Source organism: Lathyrus oleraceus, chromosome 1 (assembly GCF_024323335.1).
Source record: "Lathyrus oleraceus cultivar Zhongwan6 chromosome 1, CAAS_Psat_ZW6_1.0, whole genome shotgun sequence".
NCBI classification, from domain to species: domain Eukaryota; kingdom Viridiplantae; phylum Streptophyta; class Magnoliopsida; order Fabales; family Fabaceae; genus Lathyrus; species Lathyrus oleraceus.
The window spans coordinates 351,784,666-351,804,624 of record NC_066579.1 but is presented as its reverse complement, the minus strand read 5'-3'; the positions used below and the strand labels follow the sequence as shown (position 1 = coordinate 351,804,624).

General features: G+C 38.7%; 1 protein-coding gene across 1 annotated transcript in view; it reads right to left on the bottom strand.

Annotated features, from left to right (window-relative positions):
- Positions 1-2,975: 2,975 nt before the first annotated feature.
- LOC127106434 (ethylene-responsive transcription factor ERF017-like) overlaps positions 2,976-19,959 on the bottom strand; it is a 35,250-nt gene continuing 18,266 nt past the window's right edge. The window contains exon 2 of the mRNA XM_051043728.1: positions 2,976-3,324. Within this exon, the coding sequence (XP_050899685.1) occupies positions 2,976-3,324 (349 nt within the window). The remainder of the gene's footprint in view (positions 3,325-19,959) is intronic.

Genomic DNA, 19,959 nt, shown 5'->3' with positions numbered 1-19,959 from the left:
GCATTTTTTTGTAAGAGAACTTGGAAAGTATTTCAACTTCAAATCCTCATTATTTGCTATGTCGCCAACTTCGGTTTGATATCTGGTAACATGTTCGACGGTAGACTCTTCGGTGTCTCCAGCGAACTTGGTGAATTTTGGAACCGTCCACTCCCTAGGTAATTCTGTTTGTAAAACAAAATCTGGTAAGGGAGAAGAATATGTCGGCCTCTGTAGGCCTGGGTTTATCCCGTTTTGAACTATGATTCGTTCGACAATAACTTCTAAGTCTTACTCCCAAACCATTACCTCTTGTCGAATCTTCCTGACCACATGGTCGGGATCTTGGTTTCTATTAACTAATACAACGGGAGGCCTTTGGGCCACCCTAGGTATTGGTTCGACTTCCTCGTATTCTTGTTCGATCGTCTCGTCTGCCATCTCCTCATGTCGAACCGGGGTTTCCGGTCGAGGTGGAGGTGGGTGAGTCTGACAAACTTGCGCTCTAGGGGCCCATAGGAAATCCCCTATTCGGGTCATCTGAGTTGCCAGTTTTTGGTAACTCTAGGTCGAATCCTGAATTAAAGGTCTCAATATGGTACCCATTTGTTGAGTCAGCATGTGGATCATTTCGTGATTGCTTTCATCCATCCGCTGTCTCAAGACTGCGACAGAACTTGATGTGAAAGTTGGGATTGACTGAGATAGCAATCCTAGACCTGGGGGTCGACCAAATTGGTTTTCCAAAGATCCTAACCCCTGGTAGCGTGGGAATGGCGACGATGGTGTTTCGCCAAATGTCGAACTGGTATTATGCATACTTTTCATAAAATCAATTGGCATTCCCAACGTTCTATACATAGGGACTGTAAAACTGGGCATGTATTGCCCTGAAGTTCCCGTCGTCGTCGACCTTGGAGTTTCAGGATGACGCAGTATTAAAATTGGTCCACTATATGCATTCGAAACCGTAGGTATAATGCCAGAACCAACATCAGTCGCTTGCGATGCAACTCTGTATCCTCTCGAAGACGTTTCTTCGTTTGGACGTGGTGACACCATTTTTCCACTACGTAGTTGCATATACTGAACATACTGTGTCTCACCAGGTGTGCCAATTCGTTAACGCAACAATCTCTAGCCTTCCTATCGAGATTTACTTGCAGGACTGACTACAAAGTCCTAGACTAATAGGTGTTGAGTATATGGTGTGTTTGTTGGTAAAGTGTTTAGAACAATAGAATAATAAGTAAAATGTTTGCAAATAGAAAGTGCAGTAAAAGTAAAAGAGGATAAAATTAAGATAAAGATGTAAATAAACAAAACAAATGAAATGACTTGACAAGTTAAATGGTTTGAAAACAAATGTGGAAGCAGGTGTACATTTTGTAGGAAGTTAACTCTTTTCTCTCAGACGCTTAATTGTTCAAGTGTTTTCCCATTGCAATGTTACCAATGTTCCCTTAGAAATGAAAATCACATCTACTTCGACACTTTACCAATAGTAATAAAAAATAGCTGCCAGGAGGTTATGACTCATTCATGAGGCGCCATGTGTCGGAGCCTGTCAACCCACGTCTCTAGTAACTTCCCACGATCGGTGTCCATCATGACACGTTTCACTTCGACTTCGACAGGATCACCCCTTTTGTCGAATTCGCTTTCCTGATTTCTCCCTCTGTCGACTTCGCTTTCGATCACATCTCTGCTGTCCTGATTTCTCCCTTCATTGTGGTCGAAATTTGGCAGCTAACAGGTTTGTATTGATTCTGTATAAAATAAGTTAATAAATGTGTGCGTATTTTATGTAATTTTGACACTTAATTATCCTTCTGTAGCTAGTGCTCCTATTCATCCTCCCACTACCACTGAGACTTTGCCTGTCTCCCAGGTGTAATACTTCTTTTTCACATGTGATTTTGTTTCATCACTTTGTTCACATGAAATTTTATTTCATTTTATTTGTCTATGATTTTGTTCCATCACTTTGCTTTCCTTCATAGCTCGTTGGTATTTACTCGTCCCTTTACTTGGAAACATTGTGACATGTGACATCGGTGAGGACCATGCCCGACCAAGAGTCGTGTCCTCTTGTTTGCCCTTAGGTTTAAACCTAATTTAGATTCGACGTATCCTGGATTTCACTACCTATGCTCTAGAGTGGTTAGCTACTAACATGGAGTGTGCGGGTTATGGTTTGGTGTGCCAGAGTTGTCTTTGCCTACTACTTTTTTTAATGAAAATTATCAATAATTCCTACAAAGAGTATTATATTATTTACTTTAAAGTATTACATAATTGTGAGTTATTACACATTTGGACAAATTTTGAAACACTCAGCTATAATATTATTTAAGTTATGTAGTGTTCCACAACCTTGAAATGGTTTCACCGGTAAGATTTTCTAGACCGTAAGACTTATTTCTTGTATTGATTTTGATCTTGGACGATCCTTTTAAGTTGGCTGCAAATTTCCAGTTTTTTCCTCCAATATTAGCATGCTTTAACAATAGGTTGTATAGTTTGAATTCTTGGGGCCTAACTTTCTTATTGTACTTAGTTGTACTTAGTTGTTGCCGATTGTTTGAAGAAAGCGCTTGCGGCGGTAGTCCTCTTTTCTTCCAAGAAATCAACCTCCTTTTTTATTATCTTGAGATTATTTTCTTCTGATAGCTAGAGGTTGTGTTGTCCTTCACCTTAGTTCTTCTACATTAACCGGGATGACGTCTTCAGTCCATAGGTTAAGTGAAAGAGAGTCTCTTATGTGGTTGAATGAGGTACAATCATGTTCGTATAGAAAATGTGTGGGAGTTTATTTGCCCAATCTCCTTTTGCTGCTTGGAGTTTTTGTTTTAACCCTCTTAATACTCTCTTAGGTCACTCTCCGTTTGAACCGTCACATCAGAAAGAGCTGGAGAAGGCAAATCCATAGGAAACAATGGTGTGATTGGAGTCCCCACCAAAGAAGACGGTGTTTGATCCGGACTATTATCGGGTCAACCTGAATACTCATTACGGGGCTCCGAATTGGAAAAACAGGCTGCAGCTGCTTGAATCTCAGAATGGGTCATGGACCTTCCTCCGGCAATATCCGGAATATTAGTCGGGAAATTAAACCTGGCACCGCTGCCACGTAAGCAGAACATAGCCGCGTCAAATGCACGCGCAGCTTTTTCTGCCGAGTCGTAAGAACCTAACAATATTCTTTGACGGCTGTTTGGTAATCTAATTTCCGACACATATTTTCCCCACTTCCTCTTCCTCACTCCTCGGAACAATGAATCACTTTGTTCCGCCGCAGGTTTCTCCACATTTGTTTTCACTATGTTCACTTTTTTATGGTCTCTGAGAAAGTAACTATAGAAACACTTAAAATTTAATCACAAGTGTTGTTATGTTTTTATTAAGAAGAATATGATCTCTGTTGTATGATGTTTTTAGAGTAGAGTTTTGCGGGTGAGTATATATAGGTGCATAAGTGAAGCGATTGATGAAAATTGACTAATTGTGAATGGTCAACGCAGTTAGAAGCTTGTGTAAGATATAAAGAGAGGAGATTAAGTTCACTATGCGGCCATGGAAATAAGAATCGAAACATTTGGACCATGTTTTGTAATTTATATTATTATATTATAATTATAATAATAATCCAGATGAACATATCGATATAAAGTGACAAAATTGGATTCCTAAAATTTATTTATTCCGTTTCATGATGAATGATTCAAAATCGATAAAAAAAGAGAGAGAATTATATTTTTACTAAAATATTTATTATCAATTATTGAAAATAATTAAAGTAATAATAATTAGAGAGTGGAATTAAAAAAGATGTATTGGAAATTAAAATGGATCATTCATTTTTCTCTTTTATTTTAAATGATTAAAGTAATTCATGTGCATATAATTGGTTGCACTTTTATGTTAACCTTTACACTCCTTTAATATTGGCTAATAGAACGAGCAACAAAGTGCACTCGAGTGACATAATATGTTAATCGATTACACTTGTGTAAAATTAGTTAAGAATTAAAACAATGAGTTAGTGCAACCGGTTGATATAATATCTCAATTGATTACACATTAAATATTTTCAAAAAAAAATTAATTGTAAGAATTCATGCAAATCTCTCAATCTTTTATGCGAAGAATTATGACAAGTGGTGCAAATAAAAGAAGGTGTTGTTCGGCTACCAAGATGATCTTGAAGTGATCAAGAACGATATAAATTCTCTTGTTAAAGGTGAAGCAGATGTGTAACGAGCAATGCATAAGGAAGAGAAGAAGAAATATTCCAAGGCGTTATTTTTTATACATCAATGTGTTGATACAGATAATTTTAAGAAAGTTGGTGATTGCGAATCATCGAAACATGCGTGGGAAATCTTGAAGAAGATGTATGCAGGGGCTGAAAAGATGAAGGTTTACAAACTCATAAAAGACAACTTGAGTTTATTCAAATGGAGGAGAAGAAGACCATCAACAATTTTACGAAGAGAATTACTCGGTTGGTGAATGTCACACACCAATTTTGACCCTAAATAACTTAATCGATACATTCGTCGGGTCATTAACATCATCTGCATAACATAACATACATTTTATCTCGCATAATGCCTAAAATGTCAACCATAATAAATTTTTGGTTATACAGACCGGTTGAATCAATTTTCAAATGTACATGCGAGCGAAAAATTTCAAAATCGAACTTACAAACGTCATTTTTATTTATCTATGGTCCGTGTAGTTTAATCTGCCGTGCTCATTTTAATTTTTCGACTACTTTTTTCGTCTTATTTTGATAAGCCTGAGCCTTTTAACCAGTATTTTTTATTTCAAAAATTAATCAAAACTTGTATGTTTCCGAAAAGTTTATTTCACGATGATCATTTTGGTGCATTCATTTTAATTTTTCTGACTTTTTGTACCTTATTTTTATTCATTTTGAGTCTTTTTATTTTTATTTATTTATCAAAATATTCAAAATAATTAAATATTTTTTTTATGTTTTCGTTTCGATCTAATTTTGATTATTTAGAGTAGTTTAATTTTTTTTGTTTTAGTTTGTTTCTGAAACAATGTTCTTTCTGAAAAGGTTTCGATCGCATGGGGGCGAAAAAAAAGTTTAATGTGTTGAGTGTTTTGTTGGATGATGATTACTCGAATAGTCGAGTAAAGAAACTCATATCCAAATAATCGAGGAGAGGAATCGAAGGCTATAGACCATCTCCCTTTTCATCCTTAATTATGAAAGGATTTATATGATGTTAGGGTATTTTGAATGGACGATGAATACTCGAATGGTCCAGTAAGGGAACTCGTATCCAAGTATTCGGGAAAGAGAATAGAAGGCTCTATACCACTTCCTTTTCCGTCTAAGGTATTGTAAAAATGATTTGGATTTGATCGGATTAGGAATGTTTAAGAGATGACAATTATTTGAATAATCAAGTAAGATAACTCATACCCAAACAATTGAGAAGAGGAATCGAAGGCTCGAGATCATCCCCATTTTCATCTCTAAATGAAATAGTGTTTTAAGTATAATTAAGTATATTAGTTTAATTTGGATAAAATACTCGATATAAGTCGAGATTTTAATTTGCACTTGAAATGAAAAGGGAATTGTAAATGATTTTGAAAAATGTACTTGATGTTGATAGCGCACCTTTGATTTTATTATTTTTGAAAGGTTAATTTTAATAGTCATTTTGTCTTTTTGGATTAACAATTATGCATCAACTAAAAATACAATAAAATAAATAGATAAATAAAGCAATAACAAGGTAAAAGAAATAATAAAAGGGAGGAGACACACTATCAACACAAGAGGTAAAAGAATTAAAAAAATTAAAGGAAATAAAAGAAAGAACAAAAATAAATAGATAAAAAAATGATAAAAAATAATAAAAAATTAAAAATATACAAAAGACAAAAACAAACCGAAAATTGGGGTGTAGCTAGAAAAATGCTCTAGGCCCAAAGGAGGGGAGGGGGTCACAAGGGAGTGCTAAGCAATTAAGTGGTGTGAGAAGACTTCATCTTCCCCAACCTCACATTTGGTTACTAAGCTCGTAGTAACAAAAATAGAAGAAAAATGTTACAACAAAAACGTAAAAACACCATAAATTTCTCAAATTTTCATGAAATTAAGCAAATAAATAATGAAAATTTATCTACTCGATCTCACAAACACAATGGTATATTCAAAATAAAAAAATAAATAACAACAAAATTCGAAAATCAACAAAATGCAGCAACATATATATTTGCTTAATTTTGCCATTTTATCCACCTTCATGACAAACGAACTATGGATTTATGCTCGGGATGATGTTGAGAAGTTATTGGATACACTATTTATGTAAAACAAACATTAATTTGCATTTGACCATTTTTATTCATGAAGGTTCAAGAACACTTTAAACTCTTAATTTTGAAATCAATTGAGTTTTCATGCAAAATGGTGATTATTAAAGTACTAAATAAATAAAACAAAAGTAAAAATACAATAGAATTAAATAAAGAACAAGCATAAGAGTTATTTAAACAACAAGAAGTCACCTTTGCTTATGGAGGTTCAAGAACACTTTTCAAGTCTTGATTTATAATCAATTGAGTTTTCATGCATACTGGTGATGATTAAGGTACTAAATAAATAAATAAAGAGTAAAAATACAATAGAATTAAATAAAGAACAAAACATAAGAGTCATCTAAATAACAACAAATCACTTTTGCTTATGGAGGTTCAAGAACACTTTTCAACTCTTTATTTAAAATGAATTGAGTTTCCATGCAAAATGGTGATGATTAAGGTACTAAATAAATAAAGTAAGAGTAAAAATGCAATAGAATTAACTAAAGAACAAGCATAAGAGCCTACATATTCAATAAAAAGAAAGAAATGACTTGAAATAAAATGAAGAGAAAAACGAAGAGAGTTTTGACTTAGTTTTTGTGAATTATTGGTGGTGTAATTTGTGAATGAGAATAGACTCTAAAAATGGTAGTTTATGAATTATACAAAAAGTGTGAGTGTCTTCTAGAAACTTATTTAATTAAATAATGAATAATGATGTAATATATGCATGGAATAATGATATAACAAATGCATGGAATAATGATATAATAAATGAGAGATATTTTGCGCCTTCTAGAAATATTGATTCTTGTTTTATGATGAATGCAAATGATTAATAAAATTCAAATGGATATTTTGATGATAAATCAAATGATCATGAATTTATTTTTCAAAATGCATAATGAAAAAAATACAATTTTAGTCAATTTCTTCAACATATAAAATATTAACTTTATGTTGACTTTTTTTTACTATATATGCATACATACATAATTATGATAACTTTATTTGATGAATAATATGCATATAGCTAAAAATGCATAACTTGACAAATGGATATGTATCAGATGAATTTAAAATTCCCGGACAAAATTGAGTTATGACACTCGTCAAATTCTTGCTTTTGAGTATCTATCTTCCCTTAAAGCTCTTCCAACGTTTCTTTTTGCACATTCCCAATGTTTTTTTAAACGTACCAAAAAACACTCTCTGGTTGATTCCATCTCCAACCCCACAAACACGCCCACCATGCTCATTTGTTCGGATTGCTTCTACTAATATATCATGTCGTGGTTCTGGAGCAAAGGAACCTTCACGAGATGAGTTAACCAATGAATCATACACAACATGATAAGACATACATTGTTTATCATCAAAGGGATTTAAATAACACATAAGATATGCATAAAAAATCCTACTTACAATTTTCTCAGCGATTGTGTCATACTCCAATTTTTTCGGGTCATTTTAAAACATTCATGCATTAACTTTACTTTGCATCATCTACATAGCATAACATGCATTTCATCACACATAATGCCTAAAATATCGACCATAATAAATTTTCGGATCTACAGACAGACCGGTTGAATCAATTTTCAAATGTACATAAATTTAGCAGGAGAAAAGTTTAAAGGTCGGGCTTGCACACGTCGATATTATTAAACTACGGTTCAGGAAGTTTGACCCAGCGTGCTCGCTTAATTTTTCCGATACCATTTTTGATACCATTTTGACCCTTATGAGCCTTTTCAACAGGATATTTTCACTTCAAAATTTGATCAAAACATATATGTTTTCCAGAAATGTATTCCGTGCTGATCATTTTAGTGGATTCACGTTAGTTTTTTGAGCATTTTTTGCCTGCATTTTGCATTCTGTTGATTCTAAGTGTTGGCAGCAATTTTGGTAAAACAAAGAGTGTTCACAAGATGTCATGTGTGATGTCTTAACATGAGATATCCTATGTACCTGCTGGAGTTAAAGAACATGTGCAAGCATGATTGTTTCAGAATGCCACATACAATGACAAGGCTTCTGATATTGGTTGTACCTGTTGGAGCTTATATGGAAGACATGTTCATGCAGGATTGTTTCAGATGACATACACAATGTCATGGTATCTGATATGGTTGTACCTGCTATAAAAGGAAATTGGATTATGCAGGATTTTTCCAGGATGTCAGACCCGATGTCATGACATCCTGTACACAGAACATTCAGTATGAATGTCTGGTGTTTTGTGATTGCACAATTAATTGCAATCATTGGATGATTGAAGATATGGCTAGCTGGCGCACTCAATCATGGATTATAACCATATTTGCTTATTTTCCAAGGAGATCTCTACAATTGTTATAAAAAGATTTGATTGGAAAATATATTTAGGGTTTTTATGATGTCCAATGCTTCTATAAAAAGGGACTTAGAAAACCTGTTTGAACACACAACCAAGACTGAGCGAAATATAGAGAGAGAGTTAGGGTTTGTGTCTGTTTAGTCGTAAGACTTGTAGGTTATTCAAGTCATCCATTGATGATTGAATTGGACTGATTTGTGGTTGTAATTTGTCACTCTAAAGCTGTTAAGCAAGAGTGTGTGTCCACTTGATCAAAGCTGTGAAGCAAGATCAAGTGTGTGTCTTCTTGATCAAAGCTGTGAAGCAAGATCAAGAGTGTGTCTTCTTGATTGAAACTGTGAAGTAAAATCAAGAGTTTGTAATTGAAAAGTATTTTCTTTTCACAAGGGATTGTTGTTTAAGATCACTGGTGTGTGATTGTAAGGGAAGTGAGTGGGTTCTCATATCTAAGAGTGCTTAGGTAGAAGTTGCACGGGTAGAGATTAGGTGAGAAAGACTGTAACTTGTTGAAGTGTACGGATAGTCTTTGAACTAATTCTATTTTAGTGAATTTCCTTCCTGGCTTGGTAGCTGTCGCATTACGCGAAAAACCGGCGGGAAAAAGACACAGAGCCGCCACCGTGCGTTATTTATCCCAAAGGAGGGAAAGGAAACGCTCGAAGTAAACCTGGAAAGGAATGGTCTCACGACCAGAGATTGATAGGATCGGGAGTCGGTTATGCGAAGGGAAGGTATTAGCACCCCTACGCATCCGTCGTACTCGACGGGATCCACGCTCAGCAAGAATAGAAGAAAGGTTGCTAAATAAACTGCTGAAAGAATGCACAAAACTGGAATAAAACACAGATGAAAGACGGAAGAAGGTGACTCGGCAGGATGTCGCATCCTGGTCCTACGTACTTTGTCAGACACAAACATCAGAGTCGACGTAGTTCGGGGAGAGGGGAAACGTGCTCGCTAGGATGTCGCATCCTATGCATACGTTTCTTCTCTAACCAGAGGAAGAATCAGAGCACTCGTAGCTCGGCTAACGCACGCCAAACAAAACACAAACAGGAAACCGACTGCTAATCGTTGGACTTACGTCAGACTCCGCACAAACAAACCCACACAGGAAACCGACTGCCAATCGCTGGACTTATGTCAGACTCCACACCAAAAAACTCAACACAGGAAACCAACTGCCAATCGCTGGACTTACGTCAGACTCCAACAAGCAAACAAGACACAGGAAACCGACTGCCAATCGCTGGACTTACGTCAGACTCCAACAAGCAAACAAGACACAGGAAACCGACTGCCAATCGCTGGACTTACGTCAGACTCCAACAAGCAAACACAAGGGTTGAAAAAGAAGAAGGGCGCCCGGAGAGATCTGCTCATCTCCTGCCTACGTACCTCATCTTGTATGAGGATCAGGGCGACGTAGTTCCCCTTAACAGGGAAAGAACTTCTATCCTAACCAGAGACTAGGGAGATAACAAGCTACTAGGGAGACTACGACTCGAGCCTAGAAGTTGTCATGCATACGATCCCTATGTTGAGGTCTCTATCCTAACTTGTACAGGAAGCAAGCTATCCTAAACAGCACATAAGCAATCACAAGCACAAGTATCACACACTATATGCAAACAATTGGCTCACACAAGGCTGGGCTTTAGTCAAGGGGTCAAATCAACCTCGACAAACAAGCCAACTGGAAAGGGGTGTTTTGAGCTCTTAACCCTAACATTGAGAGTTAGGGTGAAGCAGATGAAATGGAAATGAGGGTTATGCCTCATAGCTCTTATCCCTGGCCTGGGAGAGCTTGAATCAAATAGAAAGTGTGGGAGTTCAGAATGTAGGAACTCTTCTCCACAAATGACTGACACAACAAGATTTTGGGTTTTTATTCAAAGTGCATCAACACATGGTGTGAGCAGGATGAATGACTCAACTGAATAGCAGGGGATGGATTGCACATCCCTTGTATCTACCAATGCCTCTTCACTTAGGAGGTCTTTATATGTACAAGGCACAAAGATAAACAAGCACAAACATTGCCTCTTAAGGAGGGCTTCAGACAGGTGCCTGCCAAAGTAACATGACAGGTCTTCCAGACTACATGAAGATCAAGGAATTATACCTAAGTGGTATGCCAACCACAAGCAAAGCAAAGCAAAGTTCAAATGAACTTAAAGCAACTTAGGTACCTCTTGAAGAGCAGGTTCTGATTTTGCACGATCCAAAGCTCCAAATGATCCAAATCTCCTTCTGAATACTTGTAGTGATGATTGATGAAGAATTTGAGGCTTAGAAACGTGTAGATCCAGCTTAATTTGAAATTGCCATCAACACCTTCAAGCTTCAAGCATGCATGAATCTGGCACGAATTGGACAAAGTAGCACTTGATTCTTACTCTAAACTTCACCAGGATCAACAATTTACCAAGAGAAACGATGTTTATGCGTGGAATTTTGAAGTTCTTTGTGAGAGAAATTTTGGATCAAAACTCAAATTCTAGATCTGAAACTGTGTGTTATCTGCAATGCAGTTATAATTAACCTTATATATGTCCTGCTAATTAATCTGAAATCATGATTAGGCCAAAGCTAAATGAGATTAGAAGGATATAGGGTGTACGCACCAATTTGCATTTTCACTTCATGCATGAAATGGCCACGTGAACAGTACACACCAAGGGCCCAAATTCATTTAAAATCACTCCATGCACACATTGGAATTGGAAATATATGCATGTGATCAACCAATTTTGATTTTGGCAATTTTCCTTCAAAAACTTCGTGAATGAGCAAATGATCATATGTTCAAATTTCATGCCATGTGATGAGGTATTTGGAAAGTTCATGTCATGAGGAGAATTGTGCAAAAAGGAGCACTCAAATTGGAGTCTTGGTTCAAAAGATATGGCCATTTGAAGTTTCAAGCACACTTTGCAATGATTTGATCATAACTCCTTAACCATTCATCAGATGCTCATGATCTTGGACTTTTTGGAAATGGGAGAGAAATATCTTCAACTTTCATGTTGGACAAAATTTCATTTGAAGCTTCTTTGATGTTGGAAAGTTGAGTTGAAGTTGGTCGAAAAACTTGCCATTTTTGGAAACTTGAAATTACAGGTCACTTTCCATTTTGGGAAACTTTTGATTTGGCTTCAAAATCTTCAAGGTAGATGTTTGACATGTTGAATAAACCTCTTTTGGACATGAATGAAGTGTTTCAAACCATTTCTCCACCTCCTAGCCCTTAGTTGACTTGCAGTTGACTTTTATGGGCCTCAGATGACTTGAAACTGCACTGTGGACTTTGAGCCTTCAACACTTGGCCAAATTGCATCAAAATGATCCTTGATTCACACAAGCTATCTAGAACAACCATAGGGCCTTCATCTCATGGAAATGCTTGGTCTCTTGCACGGTTGACTTCTCCTGATGCCAGTCTTGACTGATGCGATGTAATGTGTTATGCAATGTTAATGTAATGTTAATGACCTAAAAATGAAATGAATGAATGAATGAGGGGTGCAAATTTGAGGTCCTACAGCTGCCCCTATTCAATCAACTGGGAACCTGAACGGATGAGAGCAACGGCTGTCAAACCTTCAAGGTACACAGGGATTGAATACCAAAGAACCGTAGAAATTTGCACTCTGCGGGGATCCAAGAAAAGACTGTTCACCAATGGCAGCTTCCACTGGGATCTAATTTTTATCGGGACCAGACAAGACGTTTACCGACGACTCTACTGGGGATTTTGAAAAGATACATAACCCAACATTGACCAATGACTGGGGAAACAAGATATACAAACAGACGTCAACGGACGAATGGGAAAAACTCGACGTTTACCGACACCAACGGAGAGGTGACCAGACATCAACGGATGAATGGAAAAAGATACAACCAGACGTCAACGGACGAATGGGAAAAACTCGACGTTTACCGACACCAACGGAGAGGTGACCAGACATCAACGGATGAATGGAAAAATATACAACCAGACGTCAACGGACGAATGGGAAAAACTCGACGTTTACCGACACCAACGGAGAGGTGACCAGACATCAACGGATGAATGGGAAGACTCAACCATACGTCAACGGATGAATGGGAAAAACTCAACGTTTACCGACACCAACGGAGAGGTGACCAGACATCAACGGATGACTGGAAAAATATACAACCAGACGTCAACGGACGAATGGGAAAAACTCGACGTTTACCGACACCAACGGAGAGGTGACCAGACATCAACGGATGACTGGGAAGACTCAACCAGACATCAACGGATGAATGGGAGAAACTCGACGTTTACCGACACCAACGGAGAGGTGACCAGACATCAACGTATGAATGGAAAAATATACAACCAGACGTCAACGAACGAATGGGAAAACTCGACGTTTACCGACACCAACGGAGAGGTGACCAGACATCAACGGATGACTGGGAAGACTCAACCAGACATCAACGGATGAATGGGAGAAACTCGACGTTTACCGACACCAACGGAGAGGTGACCAAACATCAACGGATGACTGGGAAGACTCAACCATACGTCAACGGACGAATGGGAGAGAAAGAATGCTACGAACATCGAAAGATGATGTCTACAGACACCAAAAAGGACCCACACAGGGATCAACTCGACACCTACTGGTATCACGAGGATGACATCTACATATGTCAAGACAAGGTCAGACACTTGCCGGTGACTACCCTGGGGAGTCAAACTTTCCTTCCACTGACGGGTGAGGAAATAAACCTCTCTGGGGGATTATCAATCTTGAATGTTGTCTGTCAAGAGCAACTGTAGCAATTGTGCCATACAGATGTTGAACAATGATTCACCTCTGCTGGGGACCTGATCGAAGCTTGCAAGATGCTACCAATTGTGGGGAGTAGCATTGCAGGGGATACCCACTCAACTAAGGAGTCACTTATTGGGGAAAACACCAACCTCTCAACCATGCTGGGGAAACCAACTCTGAAATCAACCCCAATGACCTAATCGTTGTGATGTTAAACCTTTATGAATAACATTTCCCCCTACCACATGAACCCATTCTCGGATGGTCACCACGGCTTAGGGCTAGTCTATGCTTGCAATGCCGATGCATGGGTTTTTTTTCCAGCGCAATGCTCCATAATCATGGAAATGCTACGCATTAATGATGCAATATGTCATGCTTATCTAAATGATGAATGCATAAAAACATGTCCCCTCCAGGGACAACACCGGGGAACTCAAGGAACTCTGCTGAGGATTTCAATACCACTTCAATTTCCACCCTGCTGGGGAAAGATAACCCTTGCTGGGGATGACCTCCACCGAACCCGATCTGCTTGGGGACTACTCTGCTAGGGGAAACAACCAATGTTTATCTCTACTGGGGATAATTTTCACCGTACCTGAGGAAAGGCATTCACGACCCGGCTGAGGATTACAGTACTTCATACCCGACTGTTGAGGAACAGATTACTCACAGATACCTCCGCTGGGGATATAGCAAACTTTCAGGCTCAGTGGGGAACTAACAGTTTTCAGATCCGCTGGGAAAAAGGCCACCTGCCGACCTGGCTGAAAAACATCTTCAACCCTGCTGGGGAAAAACATCTCTCCACCCTGCTGGGGGAAGGCATTTCGAACAGACACCTCCACTGGGGATATGGCAACCTTCAGGCTTGCTGAGGAGACACCGATCTCGCATCTGCTGTGGAGATAACACTCCCGAATCCACTAGGGGAGATACGGCCTATTTGACACGGGACACCCGTCGATTCGTCGAACACCGGCATTCATCATCCAACCGCAGTGTCAACTTTCCACTTTTGAGAGCTCCCAGGCTCATCCGGTCTCTTTGATTCATCACCTTGTATTCTCGGCTTTTCTCTACTTCGAGACGATCGATCTCCTCAGATTCGGGCCAACCCTCTAATCTTCAGACTCTGAAGAGTCTTCTTGATTACCCTCTAGGATCGTCGTCCTTCTTTCGCCGTCTTTTCACCGTTCTTTGCCCCTGATTGGACTCTGCGGGGATCTTTTGTCAAAAGGTTTCATATCACAACCTGCAAGTGAGTGAAAACAAACCAACAGCCCCTGCAAAGATATCATTAGATAAAAACGTGCCCCAGGCGCGCCAAAATTTCACCACCTAGGTCACTCAAACTTCCGAATAAGATTTCCAGATTTCAATCCTATAGACATGCATCGGAAGGGATCTCCATGTTTCAAAATGCAAATATTCTTTATCAAACTAAACAGATGTTTTTGCAATCCAAGCGGTAATGAAGACAAAAACAAAATTATTTGACTGAACATGCATTTTATTGACTGAAAAAAGGTGGCTCAGAACCGAGCAACACACAGGAAGCAATCCCTGGAAAGAGGTGATTGCGCATAAAAGGAAAAATCTATCCTAATGGCAATGTGAAACCGTGATCTCATCGGGTTCCAACTCGGTTACACCTCATATGTCCTCAAGACTTTCCGCACTTTCTGTCTTCTGAACAAGACGCTTCCGATCGATCTTTGTCGGGGATTATCCAAGTCATATCCAAAGCACAAACGATCATGCTGGACGCAGTTGTTTGTTTCAATCCCTCTTTTTCCTGGACCACCCTTTCGGGTTTTCAGTCCACCGGGATACCCTTTTTTGCCCAAGCCGCCCTTGTGGGGTTTTCGACTTGCCGGGAGTACAGTTTTTTCTTTTATCCCTAATTTTTGCCCGAACCTTTTTTTTTTTTTGGTTCGCCGGAATGCCCATTTTTGCCTGGACTCTTTTATTCTTTTCGTCCATCGGGTCTCTCTTACGAAGTATTTTTTAACTGCGTCCGCATTCACAGGGGATGGAAAGTCCTCATCATCCGTGGTCGTCAACAACAAGGCTCTGCCAGAGAACGCCTTCTTGACCACGAATGGGCCTTCATAATTGTATATCCACTTGCCCCACGATCGTCTTGAGGAGGAAGGATCCTTTTCAACACCAACTCTCCCACGTGGTACGCACGAGGTCGCACTTCTCGGTCAATAACACGCTTCATTCACTGGGTGCAACTGCCCCATGACAAGTAACTGCCAGCCTCTTTTCCTTAATCAGGCTCAACGCGTCATACCGAGTCCTTATCCACTCAACCTTTTCTAATTTCTCATCCATCAGGACTCTCCATGATGGGATCTGGACCTCAACTGCTAGCACGGCTTCCATTCCATACACGAGTGAGAAAGGCGTTGCCCCAGTAGACGTACGCACCGAGGTTCAATACCCAGGACACGAGCTTCGCACTCAGCCACCATTGTTGGTACATTCAAATGCTAACCGGGCAACAAAAGGAACGTGGGATCCCTTTGGCGTAACCAAAGCGGTACCAACCCCACTACCATTCATATTGACAGCCCCATCAGACATCAGAATCCGTTCGGATTCAGGGTCAGGCCCCTCCTCCGGGATTGGTTCCTCACAATCTTTTAATTTGAAAACCTCGATGTCCTCATCAGGGAACTCAAACTTCCTCGGTTGATAATCCTCAAGGGGTTGCTGGGCGAGGTAATCGGACAATACACTCCCCTTGATCGCCCTCTGAGAGGTATACTGTATATCAACATCAGTCGAAATTATTTACCATCTCGCTGTTGGTGTAAGCCCTATAGGCCAATACTTTTGGTACTTGTATCAAATTATTTAAAGGCATTTTCTTTATTATGGTTGATTAATAAAGTCCCTGGAATAGATAGTCCGTTTAATGTATTAAGTGTGACTTAATCATGAGAACACATTAAACATAAGGACACTATTCTTAAAGTATCCGTAGTCGAGCTTTAATGTGAAGTGGGATAACATTAAAGCATTAAGACTATTATGCTTGTAGACTGATGATCACATCTCATGGATCATGGATAAAGAGTTATCAAGTCTTAAACATAGGTATGAATATTAGGAGTAATATTTATACCGGATTGACCCGCTATGAGAATACTATATAGAAAGTTATGCAAAGTGTCATAAGTTATTCTCATGGTGATAATAGTGTATACCACTCTTCGACCTGAAACCACTATGGATCCTAGATGTAGAGTCGAGTGCTTTATTGCTGATCCAACGTTGTCCGTAACTGGATAACCATAAAGACAGTTAATGGGTACTCCACGAAGCATGCTGAGGGACATGAGTGTCCTAGATGGAATTTGCCAATCCTGCGTAACAGGATAAATGTCTATGGGCCCAATATTGAACTGGACAAGGGTGACACGGTCTATACCTTGTGTTCAATATAGACATAAGGGCAAAGGGGTAATTATACACATAATTATTATCACAGGAGGTTTTGTCAGATCACATGACATTTTCGTGACTTGGGTAGCAGTGATGTGTTGCTAGATACCGCTCACTGTTTATTATGTTAAATACGTGATTTAATATAATTGCCAACGCCGCGAAAACCTATAGGGTCACACACAAAGGACGGATTTATGAGAGATAGAATAATTAAGGAACATCGTAAGGTACGGTGTACTTAAGTAGAATACGAAATATGGTAAGGTACCAAGTACTTAAGTGATTTTGGCATATTATGAGATATAGGCCAAAATGCACTTAAGTGGGCTTTTTGGCTTGAAGTCCACACAAGTGGTTCTATAAATAGAGCTCTTGTGCAGAAGCTTTGTATGGGAATACAACACAACTGAAGAGTTGGAATTTCGTATCTCTCTCTCACTCAAAGCCTTCATTCATAACAGCTAGCACTGCGATTGAAGGAATCCGTTCGTGTGGACTGAGTAGAGACGTTGTCATCGTTCAACGTTCGTGATCGCCCCGTGGATCTGTATCAAAGGTTTTGATCATTATCAGAGATCTGCACCAAAGGTTTGAATCGCCACAAGAGGTAACGATTCTATCACTGATCATGCCCATTCGTAAGGATCACTAAATGGAGAAATTTTTAAATTCTGCTGCGCCTAGGATGGCAATTCTCCAACAGTGGTATCAGAGCCACTTACGAAACCATGAATCTGATAACTGTTTTTGTTCTGTAATAATATGATTAAAGACAGAATGAATCGAAGGTTAAATTGAGATCGATCAAGTTACATATATGTGATATATGTAATCCTGATGCAAAATACATTATATATGATATAGTGTTCTCGTTTCGTTCATTCAAACCCTCAATGATTGTTTTCCTTTGAGCGATCAATGGTCATTTGCTTCTTGATCCGACATTAGTATGGTGAAGCAATGACGTGTTGATCAATCATACTGAATTAACAATCGAGATGTGTTTGACGGTCTGAAATTGGTGCATCAGGGTTAATGACGGCACAAGGGTTGTGTTGTCAGAGAGTTATGCGATTGGGGTTTGAACGCACAAGAGTTGTGCTTCCTAAACACTTTTTTGGAACAGTGTTAACCGGTTAACGCATATGGTTAACCGGTTAACGCAATGCGAAATTAAAATTTTTAAGTTTTCAAACAGTGTTAACCGGTTAACGCATTTGGTTAACCGGTTAACGCAAGGCAGAAAACATTTTTTTTTTAATTTCAAACAGTGTTAACCGGTTAACGCATATGGTTAACCGGTTAACGCAAGGAAATTTTCACCCATTCGGCTAACTCAGTGCTTTAAAAGTGTCAAGTGTTGATACGAAAAGCGACATCGATTTTAAATGAATTGTTCATTAAAATGTGATGATCGGTCGTCGAAATTTAATTTGATTTTAATTAATTAAAGGAATTAATAATAATAATAAAGTGTTTATTATTGTCTTGTGGTGATCGGTTATGGCCTTAGTTTTCCTTTATTCTGCTTTGGATTTTAAAATACGACCTGCGTGTCGTGCCTCTCTCTTAATCTCCCAAATGTAACTTCTTTTCTCATCTCACTCCCTCGTATGTAAAACGAGTTTCTTTCATGTAATGTAATGATATGAAGAAAGCAAAGAAGTCAGTGCCAAAGGAGGACAACCTTGAAGATCTTGCTTGGAGAAGCTTAGATCGTTGTAGGTTAGCTTAGGTTCTCTCATTGGCTTGGGAGAACAATTACGCTAGGGGCCATAACTGTTTCATTTTGTTTGTATGTATGTTGATGCATGTGAATGTATGTTGATGCATGTGAGAGACGGTTTATATGATAAACAAGCCGGTGAGATCAGAAAAATTGCGATTCCCTCAAAATAAATATTAAGTTTATGCTTTCCAAGTTTTAACACTCATCAAGACTAGTAATGGATAATGTAGGTTTCGCCTACGCGAGGTGCATGATCTATATATTAGTAAGGTGTGATGGGATAATTGTAATATCCAACTGTTAAAACAATGGGTCAAACTTAACTAAACAAATTATAATAAGATTATATATATGTTTAGAAGCAAGAGTTGGGAATAATCCATATGATGGATTGGAATAAGGAGTTATTCACCCAACTGAAATTTTCGAGAGTTGTATGAGATACAATTGGAAGGAGTTCCTACCTAAAATAACCTAGTTTTGTGTAATCCGCCTACGCGGACTTAGAACGAAGTGAAATATGGATCTCGACCCACTAGAAAATCTTCCAACGGGATTTTCCGAATCAGATGATGAGGGTCATTTGTTTTGAGTAAAATAGTGGGAGCATATTTAATTAAAGGCCTAATTAAATATGTCAATGATACTTATATTTTCATTAATCCTTATGTAGATTACCATGACAGCAAACACCTCTAACAACATCCTGCGATCAATCCTTGATAAGGAAAAATTGTCTGGGACAAATTTTCTGGATTGGCACCGAAACCTGAGGATTGTCCTCAAACATGATAAAAAGCTGTATGTCTTGGAGACACCTGTTCCTGAAGAGGAACCTCCTAGTTCTGCACCTAAGGCAGAAAGAGATGCTTATAAGAAGCATGTCGATGATGCCAATGAAACTGCTTGTCTCATGCTAGCTACCATGAACTCAGAATTGCAAAAGCAACACGAGAACATGTCAGCATTCGATATGATCGAACACCTGAAGTTGCTCTATCAAGAGCAAGCAAGGCATGAGAGGTTTGAAGTTTCAAAAGCCCTTTTTCAAAGCAAGTTAGCTGAGGGAGCCCCTGTAGGTCCCCATGTACTCAAGATGATTGGGTATGTGGAAAACCTTGAGAGATTGGGTTTTCCCCTCGAAAAGGAACTTGCATTTGATTTGATCTTGCAATCGTTGCCAGATAGTTTCAGTCAATTTGTCCTAAATTTCAATATGATTGATATGGACAAATCTCTTCCTGAACTGC